Source organism: Choloepus didactylus, chromosome 17 (genome assembly GCF_015220235.1).
Source record: "Choloepus didactylus isolate mChoDid1 chromosome 17, mChoDid1.pri, whole genome shotgun sequence".
Taxonomy (NCBI): domain Eukaryota; kingdom Metazoa; phylum Chordata; class Mammalia; order Pilosa; family Megalonychidae; genus Choloepus; species Choloepus didactylus.
Window position 1 is genome coordinate 44831137 of NC_051323.1, and position 14046 is coordinate 44845182.

Sequence of the window (14046 nt, forward strand, 5' to 3'; positions counted from 1 at the left end):
AATTCTTTCTCTCTATTGATATTATCTATTTGGTAAGACATGGTTCTCATAGTTTTCTTTAGTTCTTTAGACATGGTTTCCTTTGATTCTTTGAACAGATTTTAAATAGCTAATTTAAAATCTTTGGCAAGTGCAATATTTGGACTTCCACAGGGACAGTTTCTATTGGCTGCCTTTTTTCCCCCTGTGTATGGGCCATATTTTCTTTGCATTTCTTGTCATTTTGTGTTGACATTTTCAATAATAAAATATGGCACATCTGGGAATCAGATTTTCCCTCCTCACCAGGGTTTGTTTATTTGTTTAGTGACTTTTGTAAAATAATTCAGTAAAGTCTGTACTCTTTGTCATGTATGGCTGCTGAAGTCTCTGCTTAGTTAGCTTAGTGTTCAACTAATGACTGGACAGAGATTTACTAGGTCTGTCATAAAAATTACCACAGGCTAGGTGGCTTAAAACAACAGAAATGTATTATCTCACAGTTCTGGAGGCTACAATTCTGAAATCAAGGTGTCAGTAAGGTTGGTTCCTTTTGGAGGCTCTGAGGGAGAATTTGTTCCATGCCTTTCTCCTAGTGTCTGGTGGCTGTAGACATGTCCTTGATTTGTAGAAATGTCACTCCAATCTCTTCCTCCACCATCACATTGCATACTCTATTTGGGTCTGTGGGTTTATATGGCCTTTTTATAAGGTAGCCATTGGATTTCGGACCCACCAAATCCAGTATGATGTTATCTTAACTAATTACATCTGCAAAAGCCCTATTTCCAAATAAGGTCACATTCAAGTACCAGAGGTTAGGACTTCAGTATATCTTTCTGAGAACACAATTCAAATCACAACAACCTGAAACAAACAAACAATCTCCCAGTTTTTGCCAAGGGGCTCTGTGTGCAAGTTGGGGCTCACCTTCAACATTCAACCAGATAGTTTACAACTCTGCCTTAGCCTTCACTTCCTGCTGGCACAGAGCCTCAGGGTCAGCCAGAGGTGAAAGCTCAGGACTTCTAAGGTCTTTTCTGAGGATGCGCTTATCTCTGGTCATGCATGTGAACTTCTAGATACTTGGGAATATGTTGGAGCTTTTCAAAACCCACTATGGACATTTATTTCCCCAGCTTTTCCTTTTAAGCTTTTAGTTTAGCCTATTGTTTGCCCCAAGTCTTTTCCACTGAGTCAGATAGCTGTGATATTAAACAATGATTGTTTTAGACAAATTGCCCTGGGGAAAATTCTGTTCAAACTGGGAGAGCTCCAAGTCAGGTCAAATAAAGATAACCTTGCAAGTGAGGTCTTCCAGGAAACAAGCAGATTAAATAATGGTAATCCTTTGGGAGTGGGGCTTTGAAGTGCATCAATGCATTCTGCCTCCTCCAGTGGTACAGGTTCAGCTTTTCACTGTGATTATGAGCTGTTGGTTTTCAAGGCTACTGCGGAGCTGAAGCAGGTGGGGTGGAAATAGGGCAAGTTAAAATGCCACAAAACTCACTGTTCTTACTGAGATTCAGACAATTTTCTTGAACAGATGCCTTCTGGATTGCTGAAAGCCTTTGGTTAATTTCCATAGTTCTGAAAGTGTTGATTCTGACAATTTTTGCCAGTGTTCCCATTGCTTTTATGGAGAGAAGTTTTTGGAGTCCCTTACTCCACCATTTTTGCTGACATCACCTCATCTATCCCATTTTATAAATAAAAGTGATTCACTAATTTGGAACATCTTGTTCTTCAAAAGATTGGAAAGAATACATTCATGGAAAATATTCCAAGAACAAAGAAACATCCCAGAGCTGTGATTCATTTCTGTCTTAAACATGCATTCCAAGAGCAGCCTTGTGGGTTTGGTTGAGATCCACAAATTGGAAGCTGTACAAAGCAAAGCCTTTTGGTCCCAACAGTGGAACAAGTTGACAAGCAGTGTAAGTATAGCAAAGAAATAGTGCTTGCTAGGAGAACATTATCTTAAACCTTCTTGGGATGAATGCATTAATCCTTCGGACATTATGATGTACCACTCAGCCTTTATCTGAAATTCATTTGGTTGATTTTATCATTCAGTTTAATTGTACTAGAAATTAACATCATAGTCACAGAACCGTTAAGAACCTCTAAAACTAAAAGAGACTTTATAAATCATCTACTCTATTAGGGTTAACTTTGATAATGACCATGACCACCATTCATTGAGTGTTTCCGCTGCTAGGCCTGTTGCTCAATGACTGCAGTGTACTGTCTCATTTAATCCTTATAAAAACTTGGTGAGGTAGTATTTATCATCTCTATTTTATAAGTCAAGACACTGAAGTTAATTGCCAGAGGCCAGACAATTATTAAGACATGGACCCAGGACTCCATTCAATGGTGACCTCTAAAATGATCTGCCTCATGAGCGAGCATGATCCAGTGACTTGCCTAAGTTCTTTAAACAGTAGGGAGCTGACCTGGGGCCAAATCCAAATGTTAGATATTGTGCTGCAGCTGGAGTCACAATTCCTCACTGGTCACTGAGGCCTGGTTATTTCTTACTTGACTTCCTTTGAGGTAGGATGAGTTCATATGCAGAAGGCTCCACAGGTCTTCCTAGGATGCCCCCCTGCTAACCTGCCTGTTAGAAGCTGACAGCCTGAGACCCTTACAAGGCATAGATGCAGTTTAAGTCTTGCTATACTGGCCTTTCCTCACTGGCTGTATTTTACCCTGGGAAACCCTTACATGTTAGAACTTCCGGTCATTTCTCAGCAAAGCCTCTTTCCACAAATCATTTCTGGATGCCTATATGTGTGAGGCCTTATGCCTGGTGGACATTTCTAAGAATACAAAGTCAAGTGAGAAATTTTATCAGTGCTCTGCTTGTGCTTTAAGAGCTGGAGCTGGGCTGTTTGTGTCACTCTATAGTCAATAACTCAAACAATGTGTACACATAGAAATACACTTAAACTTACACATATTAAATGGGAATATATGATACAGTGCCTGTGTCTGATTAGTGTGGGACCAAAGGGTTTAGAATATACTTCTTGAAACATGCACCCAAAATTAGCCACTGATGACTCAAATTTAATATTATCTGTTAATAGAAGCACATGTATCTTCTTCCTTCCAGTAGGTACCACCACCGTTTTCTGATACAATCACATGGTAAGCTTCCAGCAAGCGCCTAACTCTAGGTAGAGGAAGGAGGTAAGAGCAGGAGAGAAGGCAAGGCTTGGATTAGGAAAGGGGCACCCATGTCTATCCATTCAGAGCCAACATCCTAAGCAAAGGTCAGCGAAACCTAAGCAAAGTTCTCAGCTTTTGGGTCCAAGGGACTTTCCACCAGGGATTTATTGTTTGAGGGGCCCAGAAAGGGAACTTTATATTTATATTTTCCCCATGTATTGCAGCCATGACTGAAACTCCACAGGTAGGGATTTTGATATGAGAGCCACCAAGCTGAGGCATGCCAATCAATTTAACTGTTGAGAAATCTTTTGAGAGGATTTTCCCTTTCCACATGATCTCTTTAAAATGCAAAAGCCCCTAAAATGAAAAATATAATCAAATTCATACTCATTCATTAATTTCAGTTAATTATTAGATTATCCCCACCACCCCCACCACCACCATGCTCCCGAGAGTATAGATGTGACAACAAGAATTAGGGTAGCTAGGAGAAAAGAAAGCAAGTGAAAAGAGGGAAAAATATGAGAAAGAATACCAGTTGTTAAACATTAATGTCATTATTAACTATTCATTAAGTGTCTGTGTTACACTTTTGCACATTAGCCTCAAGTTAATTCCAGAAAAGGATCTACAACAAAAGAGAGACTAAAAAGAAAACTAACTCTTTTCAGGGAATATCTACAAACATGAATGTAGAAGAGATGGGCTTCCTGTTCATGTGGGATAAGATGATATTGTGCAATTTGAACTCCCCTGCTTAATGTAATTATGGTCATAACGAGTACTTGAAATTAAAGTTTATATTTTCTCTTCTGTTATAAAAGTAATACATAATTCCCTGTTCAATATGGCAAATTGGCCACATACCTCTATCTCCTCTCACTCTCGAATCTCAATAAAGTAGTGGTAAAAGAAATCCCCATAGATAAAGAGAAGAAACAGGACAATCAACAGACAAAAGATTTCAACAGTTTTTTGGAGGATAGAAAGCAGATGGAGGAGGTAATTGACTTAGCAGGGTAGAAAAAGCCTCAGGCTGAAAAGCAGGCACAAGGGATACAAAAGGAATGGCAGTCCATTAGTCTCAGAGGTGCTCAAGACTTAGAGGGATGGGAAGGTAAGATATAGGGCTTAAAACCAGGGAATTAATTGAAATAGTGTGCACAGAGTGACTGGATCTGAAGGTCCCCCTCCCTCTCTTCAGGCAGAATGTTAGCACCTGGACATTTGCCTCTCAGGCAAAAGATTGGTGGCTTGATCCTCTGGAGAAACTCAGTTAACCCAGAGGAAAGAAGAGCATATCCTGTCATTTAGGAATCCCCAGGGAAAAGACTGACTTGCCATTCCACTGCCTAATCTCACCATATCCTATTCATATACCCAGAATTTCCACAAGTGAGAAAAGCCTCTAACATGATTGAGAGATGTGTATAAACAAACAAGGATTGAGACCTCGTTAAAAACCAAGAATTCAGGGAATAGAGGGAACAAACTTCAACACCAAAATCCAACTAGTATCCACAGAGAGATGAGAAGATACTGCAACCATGAAAGAACAGAAGGCTATATGAAAGGAAGAATTATAGAACAAGAAAGCACTCTTGGAAATTAAAAATATGTAAGCCGGAAATTTAGCAGAAGAGTTGGAATTTTTGGAAGAGAAAATTAATAAATTTCCTAGAAAAAATAATAAGAAAAGAGACAATGGCACAAATGTCCAATACCTATCTAAACGGAGTTTCAGAGGACAGCAATTTAGAGGGAGAAAATTATCAAAGAAATAACATAAGAAACTTCTCCAGATCTGAAGAAAAAGAATCTATATTGAAATGATTTACTGAAAACCTAGCAAAATGAACGAAGATGATGTACACCAAAGCACATTAATCCTAAAATTTTAGATCACTGGGCGTAAAGGAAATTCCTGTAAGTTTTCAGAGATAGAAGGAAAACAGAGGTCACAATTTTGGGATCAAGATTCAGAGTGATGTAGGACTTCTTTACAGCAACACTGGATGCTGAAAGGGAATGGAGAAAAATGCCTTCAAAATTCTGAGGGGAAATTATTTTCAACGTAGAATTCTATGTTCAATCAAATTATCAATTGTGAAGACATAAAGACAAGCAAAGACTCAGAAAAATTACCTCCCAAATACCCTTTGAAAGATGCTACTGATAATAAAATACAGCAAGATAAAAGAATAAATCCAAGAAGTGGAAGGCATGAGATGTAGGAGAAAGTGGAGAGTAGTGAAGAGATTTCCAAGGTTGGCCTACACTGAGAAAGAAAATCGAGAACTCCAGAAAGAATGTCTCTAAGGAAAAGGAGAATCAAAAACAGCCAAATACAATGGGAAAATAATAAACTATGTATAGCAAAATGTGCAAGTGAAAAAGCAAGGCACTAATTAACTCCAGGTAAAACAAAAGGCTGTACAAGAAATAAATATTTAGTAAACACTGCTTAGTGATTTAAAATACTATTATGTATGGATGAGGAGAGGGGAGTGGTGGATAGAATTAGGCAGCCTCATTTATTCCAACAAGCAGTAAATCAAGAAATACCAATATAAACATACTATTTAGGAATGAAAAGACAACTTCCAGAAGAACAACTAGATCCTCATTGGTCAATCATAAGGCGTTTCCTGTGATTTAGGTACTTCTCCATTACTTTCATAATGTTGTGAGATCTTGCATGTTTTGGTAAAATTTGCATTTTCACCTTGAAGTGGGTGTGCATTTATTTGTATTGTTGGATGATAATTTAATAATGAGGGAAAGACACTGATTCACAAAGACACTGACTTGACAGCAATGGTGGATGCCAGTATTAAGCAGGGAGGGATGCTTGAATAGGACATAATTTTATAAGGAGTCACCCCAATGGAGAATTCTTTTGTGTTATGATGACTTGTACTTACACACCTCTTTCTTGCTACTGAATACTCAGATTAAAAGACTAAAGTTGTGATAAGACTTTATGTATGCCTTTTTTAGATTTAGGAAATTTTATGTTTTAAATAATAAACTTTATTTTTAGAGCAGTTTTAGGTTTACAGAAAAATTGCACAAAGTAGAGTTCCCTTATGTACCCCACCCCCAGAATTTCCCCTATTTTTAACATATTGCGATAGTGTAGTATATCTGTTACATTAGATGAAGCAATTTTGGTACATTTTTAGTAACTCAAGTCTATAGTTTGTATTAGGATTCACTTTTTGTGTGTACATATCTATGGGTTTTGATAAATGTATAACATCATGTGTCTATCAGTATGATATCATACAGAATAGTTTTGCTGCCCTAAAAAATGCCTGTACTCCATCTATTCAACCGTTCCCAAATCCTGGCAACCACTGATATTTTTACTGTTTATATAGATCTGCTTTTTCCACAATATCATATAGATGGAGTCATACAGGATGTAGTCTTTTCAGATTGACTTCTTCCACTTAGCAATATGTATTTAAGGTTCCTTCATGCTTTTTGGTGGCTTGATAGCTCCTTTCTTCCTATTGCTGAATAATATTCCATTTTATGAATGTGCCACAGTTTGTTTCTCCATTCATCTATGGAAGGGATCTTGATTGCTTCCAATTTTTGGCAATTGTGAATCAAGCTGCTATAAATGTTTACGTGCAAGTTTTTGCATGGACATAAGTTTTCAACTCTTTTGGATAAATACTTAGGAGCACAATTGCTGGATCATATGGTATGCCTATGTTTAGCTTTGTAAGAAACTGCCAAACCATCTTCCAAAGTGGCTGTACTGTTTCGCACTTCCCCCAGCAATGAATGAGAGTTTCTGTTGCTCTACATCCTGGTCAGCATTTGCTGGTGTCAGTGTTTTGGATTTTAGTCATTCTAATAAGTGTGTAGCAGTGTCTCGTTGTCTTAATTTGCAACTCCCTAATGATACATGATATTGAGCATCTTTTCATATGCTTATTTCCCTTCTGTATATCTTCTTTGGTGAGGTGCTGTTCAGCTTTTTTGCCCATTTAAAAAACTGGATTGTTTTCTTATTAAGTTTTAAAAGTTTTTTGTATATTTTGGATACGTGTCCTTTGTCAGATACGTGGTTTGAAAAATATTTTCCCCCAGTCTGTGGCTCATCTCTTCATTCACTTAATGGTCTAGAATTGTTTTTTATGGATTATTACAAGTAGTATTTACTAGAGTAATGGCCAAACCTTTAAAAAAATATTTTTACTAATATATATCTCCACCCATAATTAAAGAGTGCCCATTTCACCAGATCTGTATAAATCTTGTTTATCATGAATTAAAGAATATTTAATTTGATGTAAAAAATTGTATCTAGTTATTTTAATTTTCATCTGCTTGTCTGATCAGGGGCTACAGTCTGATTATTTGTTAACTAGTTACTTGTCATCCTTCCTGTATGCTTTCTGCTTAGTCTTTGTACATTTATTTATTGGGTGGAATTGTAGTATTCTTTTTTGTTGATTTGTATAAACTCTCGATAAGGAAGAGTTATTGACTTCAGCAAATACTGAAGTTTTTCAGGGATTTTATCTTTTACTTTTGTGTTGTTACATATACAAAAGTTAAAATATTTATGTCCTTATATTAAATAGTTTGTTATCACATTCTGGAATGTAAGCTCTGGAAGGAAGGGACTGTATGTGTCTTGTTCATCAATGCCCAGAACCTACTACAGTGCTCCAAAACATATGTTGAATGAACGAATGAATCCTATGTATCTTCCCCTTTCTTATTTCCTCCACTACATAAAAAAAAATTTCCTCCAGAGACATGATGTGCACTTCACTTTTCTTCTGCGTATTTTACATTTTGTTTTTTTTTCCACTTTTAACTCTTTAATTCTTCTGAAACACGTTTTGTCTATGGTTATGTGGTAGTGTCAGGGTGCCATTTGAGTCTTACTGACTTAGAACAGGTTGCCCCATTGTTGTACACGTGAAACCAGCAATCACCAGTAATCTGACCTGTAGATCTGGTGCCGTATAGAACAAATCTATAGACATTCACTGAGTCACTTTAAGCCCCTTTGAGAACAAGGCAGGTCATAAAAGATAGGTACATACAGGCGTGAGTCTCCTCTTTTCTTTCCATGACCTGTGAAAACTAACTTACTGAAATTTGTTTATTAATTATACATGAAATCCCAAAGAGCAGCCTATTAAAAAATGAGTAAATGATCATACGAGGGCATATTTCATTATTATGCCACTCCTCTTTTTTTTTTTTTTTTTTGGTTGTGTAAAGTACATTAACTATGAATTTGAAAATCCTCTAGAATCTCGTGTCAAAAAGTCTTAGTGTTAAGGAGTCATTCTTGTTAAAAAAGCACAGCCTTCTTGTTTGTGTCAGGGATTTAGTTGGTGAATTACATTTTGTCTGAAAGTGCTGGTAATTCAGGAAAGGCTGTGGGGAAGAGATTTGTCTGATTGGAAAATGGTTTTGAATCTTTAAATTATCAATGTGATATTATATAATTAATGGCTATTTCAGTTATTTTTAAAGTAATAATTGATTATGGATCACATAATTGTTTTGTCCACAGGAAAGACTGTTAAGGAGAATATTGATATGAGCATTTTGGAGTGTCAGATGCCAGCAGATATATTCTACCATAAGCAAAAAAGGCCCTTTTTTCACCCACAGGAAATAAAATTGTATTAGAAACTTCTACCAGCCACCGTTCTTTTTTAGCACTTTGGTAATTACCAAACCCCACAAATCTCAAGATAAAAAAGTGCAGTTCACTCATACCAAGAAATTTTTTCCCCCTTTCCATTTTTTTTATTGTGGAATACAACATATTTACATAGAAGTGATAACTTTCCAAGTACAATTTAACAAGCACTTAGAGAGCAAATTTCAAAGAATGTTATGGGTTGCACTTCATACCCAGATGTTTTTAAAGAAGAAAAAACAAACTGCAATAAATCAGCCATTCTCAGCCAAGAGAATTGAACAAAGTAAATCCTGTCATTTGGGATTTCCTCTGCCCCTCCTCCCCTGGCCATCCCTCTTTACTTGATTTAATTGCTTTACAAAGGACCCAAATGACTCTCTTGATCTGCCAAAAAATTGCATGAATTTTATTTCTCCTGGAAGTATTTCAAAATGAGGGGATTAAGGAAACCAGATAGTCCACATGCCTTTTTTGAATGCATAGAGGCTATTGTTGACTTTATTTAACACTCCCTTTTGGGTAAGGAGGAGTTAGGAAAAAGATTTCTTTTTTCTTTTTTTTTTTTTTTCAGTAACTATTTGGCCTGTGAACTACAGAGACTCAGTGCTTTTCTTGTCAATTGGTAGCGGGAGCATATCTTGATACAACCTCTTGAGAAGCAAGATGTATTGAGCTATAAAGAATGTCTGTATCTTTTAGCCCACTGATTCCACTTTGAGAAAACTCTCCTAAACTAATAACCTTAAATACAGAAATGCTCATTTACAAAAAGATATCATCAAGGGATTATTTATAATAGCAAAATAACAATAGCAACAATTTACTATCTAGTAGAAAGAAAAGGATTTTAAAAGATTAGTGAATATCCACTCAAAGGAATGTTTTGCAGGCTTTAAAACAATTATCATGAAAATTATAAAATAGCACCAAAAATTATTATAATCGAATGTGGAGTGAAAAAAGCAGGATACAAAGTGGTATGTATTTTATGATTAAAAGAATGTAAGAAAAATCATGTGTATAAAAAACAGGAAATGCACCAAAATGCTTTCAGTGGCCATGTGGGGTGCTATACTAAGGGCTATTGTTTACTTCCTTTCTCTCTTCTCTATTGGTTTTATAATTTTCCAAAATACAAGTTTTAAAAGACAGAAAATAGTGTTTGAGGAAGAGAGCCATCAAAATGGTCAACATAAACATATTCTATTAATTAAATAATAGTGCAGCTTACTACAACTAGGGCTCCATAGTTCATGTGATGTCTGGGGTCTCCAGTGATTTGCTGAGCAGATACTTTACAGTTATTTTTCATAGTAGTATAGAAAAGGAAAAATAAGACATGCATGTCTTTGCTGACAGTGGAAACAAAATCTTAACTGAGTCAAATGAAAATGGATTTCTTCTATCTGATGGCAGAAGTACTTCAAGATATTTCTGTATTTTTTAAAACCTGACAGGGCTATAAGGAATAAGGAAAGGATTGGATAAAAGGATGGGATAAGAAGATATAAATGGTCATAATATGATTTACTTGTTTAGTCACATTTAATACTAAGAGTTTGAAAAGGGATGTCAGACCTATGGCATACTCTATGTATTAAAACCAGTGTTCTGAAAAGAAAGCTAAATCATTTTAGCTGTTTTTGCATTTAAGAAATTTAGGGTAAGAAAAATAATTAATAAATACAGTCAGATTGAATGAAGCCATACACAAATTGATTTCTGCTTGAGTGGAATCTGAAAGTTAAGATGATTAAAGCAGGTCCTAGCCTCAGTCTCCTCAAAGATGAGTTCACCTGTGGATAACATTTTGGGAAAAATATAAACTTTCCAATATAACTCCAGATACATTAGGATTTTTAAGAAAATATTTCCTGGCAAATTTTCTTCCTAAAAAATCTGTGTAACTTTTCCAAAGGTATTACAGTCTTGCTGCGCGTATGAAGAATTGCCTGCGTGCCTTCCTTTTAACAGTATCTTGAGTGGGAAAAGAAGAGAATTGCACTTAATTGCAAGTGATAGAAACCCCTCCCAAATTAGTTTAAGCAAAAAATAAAAGCATGAAAGTGGGGCGGAATTTACTGGTGCTTATAACCTCTGGCATGTGGAGCCACTAATATCTCTCTCCAGTCCTTGAGTCGTGCTCTCTGCAACAGTAGAACAAGATGGCCACCAGCCCCCTCAGAGGCACACACCGCCTGCTCAGCTACGGGGTCTGAAAAGGCAGGCTTCTCTGATTGGTCAGTTAGGGTCACGCGCCTGTCCCTGAACCAATCGCTGTGACCAGGAGTAGAGAGCGCTCTGGTCAGTCATGCGTCACTGACCCGTTTATGTGGTGGTGGGAGTGGGTGAGCCCTCCCCAAACGAAGGGAGTGAGTTTAATTATCAGAAGAACAAGTAAGAGATGTTGGGAGGTAAACAACAGATACCCACTACCGGGACTGCAAAAAGAGGGTATTTTTGCTATCTTAGGTGAAAGGAATCTTCAGGTGCCAGAGGCAGTGAAGAGAGAAAGATGGCCTCCCAGAGTTCCATTCTTCTCTGTACCCTTCATTCCCTTCATCCTTCACTTCTCTGAAGCTGCTTCTCCTACCGTTAGCAAAGCATCTGGGAGATGCCAGAAAACAACCTCCCAGTCCTGCCTCTGCTGGGGCTCAAGAAGCGTTTGGGTTGTTACAGCTGCTCTCCTGCCGGGGGCAGCTGCCAGAGTAAGGCGGTTGCTAGCCTGGAGGCAGAAGTTTTGATTCCAAAGGATGGCGGGGCCCCTTCTGCTCCCAGGCATATCTAGAAAATGGAGGAAGGGACCTTGAACACCTACAGCAATTTCTGAATTATCTGGGCGGTCTCTAGCACCGGTGTCCCTGTAAAAGCTTTGCTTTTAGGATGGGCAGTGTTGCGCCACCCACAGGCAGCCGCCCTGGAAACCCAGTGGCCGCTTTTCTCTCCTCACAGAAACAAACACGGCCAATGTAGATTTTAGAGGTACAGTCAAGTGTTAATTTCACAAATATGAATAACTTTTGGACCCTGACAGGTTTCTTTCTACCCCATCTCCCAGCATGTATGTGTCCACAAAGAACGAGATACTCTGAAGGTGAAGATACTTACAGAATTCTAAAATTTGAAGAGCTGGCTACGCCCTGCCTCAGCTCCAGAGCTCAGAACATCTCATGAATTCTCAGAGAGGCGGCTCGAGCTCTCCCTGTGGCCGCCTCCACCCCGGATTCTACTCTCCTTTCTGGGGCACCAGTTCTCCGTTGGGACAGTGTACTCCCGCCTGTCACACACTTCCCACCTGATTTTGGGAGACCATTTTTACCACTCTGTGTAGTGAGTTCAAGTGATGTTGCTTATTACTTGCGTTTTACACATTGATACATAGATATTTGGGGCCATACTTTTTTTTTTTTTCCTGACCCTTTCTTTCTTCGAGTATAGTTAACCGAAAGTTGTGCCCAGGGTAAATGGGGTCAGACCGCGAGCTTTCTAGGTTCCCTTTAGCTTTTGATTGCTCAGGACTAAGGCCGGATAACTTCCAGTACTGAGCAAGGAGGTCAGTCACAGGCTGTGGCTCCCTCAGCTGAGGTGCTACGGGATTCGTTTCCAACCCCGCGGAGCCCCCTCCTCGCATGTTAAATGGAGGCAGCAGTGCCTCCACACGGGGGTCTTAGGAGGGTCAGTTGAGGGCGGGTGTGTGAAGGAGCACCGTGGGCGAGAGGGGGCCACGGGAATGGGGCAGCTCTCATGGCAGCACTGAGGGGTGGGGGGCACTCGCGGTGGGGGGCGGCAGGGAGAATGCTGAGCCCCGTTTCAGACCACTCTGGAGAGAGGCCCTGGAAGACCGGCACACTGCGGGGCTTTTAACCGTCACCCGCCTGCAAACAAGGCTTCAGATGCCGAAGACTTGCAGGGACTGGAGATATATAGGTGACGTTTAAAAATTTTACATCTGAAATCAAATTGCAAAAACCACTCTCAGTGTTAACATATGGATTAAACCAACAAAGTGGTAACTGTTGAGAAAGTTGAATTTCAGTCTCCTAACTGTATTTTTTTTGACAGAAGACTTTGCACACATCTATCATTAATATACACCCCATATGTCTCAGTGTAAAGAGATTTTCATCTGAAAAATAGAATTTATGTACTTTCTGGAGAAAGATAATTTTGTAAAAGTGGGCTTAGCAAAAAATTTTGTTCTGTGGTTTATTTTATTTTATTTTTTTTTTTACATTTAATTTAATTTAATTTTTTTTCATTTTTATTGAGATTGTTCAGATACCATACAATTATCCAAAGATCCAAAGTGTACAATCACTTGCCCCTGTGTACCCTCATACAGCTGTGCATCCATCACACTTAATTTTTGTTCAATTTTTAGAACCTTTTCATTACTCCAGACAAGAAATAAAGTGAAAGGTGAGAAAAAAAAAAAAGAAAGAAAAGGAAACTCTAATCCTCCCCTATCCCTAACCAACCCCCCTCAATTGTTGACTCATAGTATTGATATAGTACATTTGTTACTGTTTATGAAAAAATGTTGAAATACTACTAACTGTAGTATATAGTTTGTAATAGGTATATAGTTCTTCCCTATATGTCCCTCTATTATTAACTTCTAATTGTATTGTCATACATTTGTTCTGGTTCATGGAAGTGATTTCCAGTATTTGTACAGTTGATCATGGACACTGCCCACCATAGGACTCAGTTCTATACATTCCCATCCCTTGACCTCCAACTCCCCCTCTGGCAACATACATGACTTCGAGTTTCCCCCCTCCACCTCACCCACACACCATCCGGCACTGTTAGTTATTCTCACATCCTGCTACCAACACCCCCGCTCACTTCCAAACATTTAAGTTCATCCTAATTGAACATTCTGCTCATACTAAGCAACCATTCCCCATTCCTAAGCCTCATCCCACATCTCAGCACCCCATATTTCATGTCTACATATTATAATTAGTTCCTATCAGTGAGACCCTGCAATAATCGTCCTAATGTGTCTGGCTTATTTCACTCAGTATATTGCCCTCAAGGTTTTGCCATCAACCCATCTTTTTTTAATATGGTTTTGTTCACTCACCATACACCCCATCCCAAGTGAATAATCGATGGTTTTCCTGCATGGTCATACATTTATGTGTTCACCACCTTCACCACCATCTATATAAGAGCATCCACACCTCTTC

The 14046-nt window shown here is 38.3% G+C and overlaps 1 protein-coding gene across 3 annotated transcripts in view; it reads left to right on the forward strand.

The window, feature by feature from the left end:
* Positions 1 to 14046, forward strand: part of STPG4 (sperm-tail PG-rich repeat containing 4) — a 50592-nt gene that overhangs the window by 19124 nt on the left and 17422 nt on the right. Inside the window, exon 6 of one of the 3 annotated variants that reach the window (XM_037807577.1) lies at positions 11907 to 12077. The exons of the other annotated variants lie outside the window; for them this stretch is intronic. Coding sequence (XP_037663505.1) covers positions 11907 to 12022 — 116 coding nt within the window. The 3' untranslated portion in view covers positions 12023 to 12077. Of the gene's footprint in view, positions 1 to 11906; positions 12078 to 14046 lie in introns of those variants that run through there. 3 annotated transcript variants of the gene reach the window in all.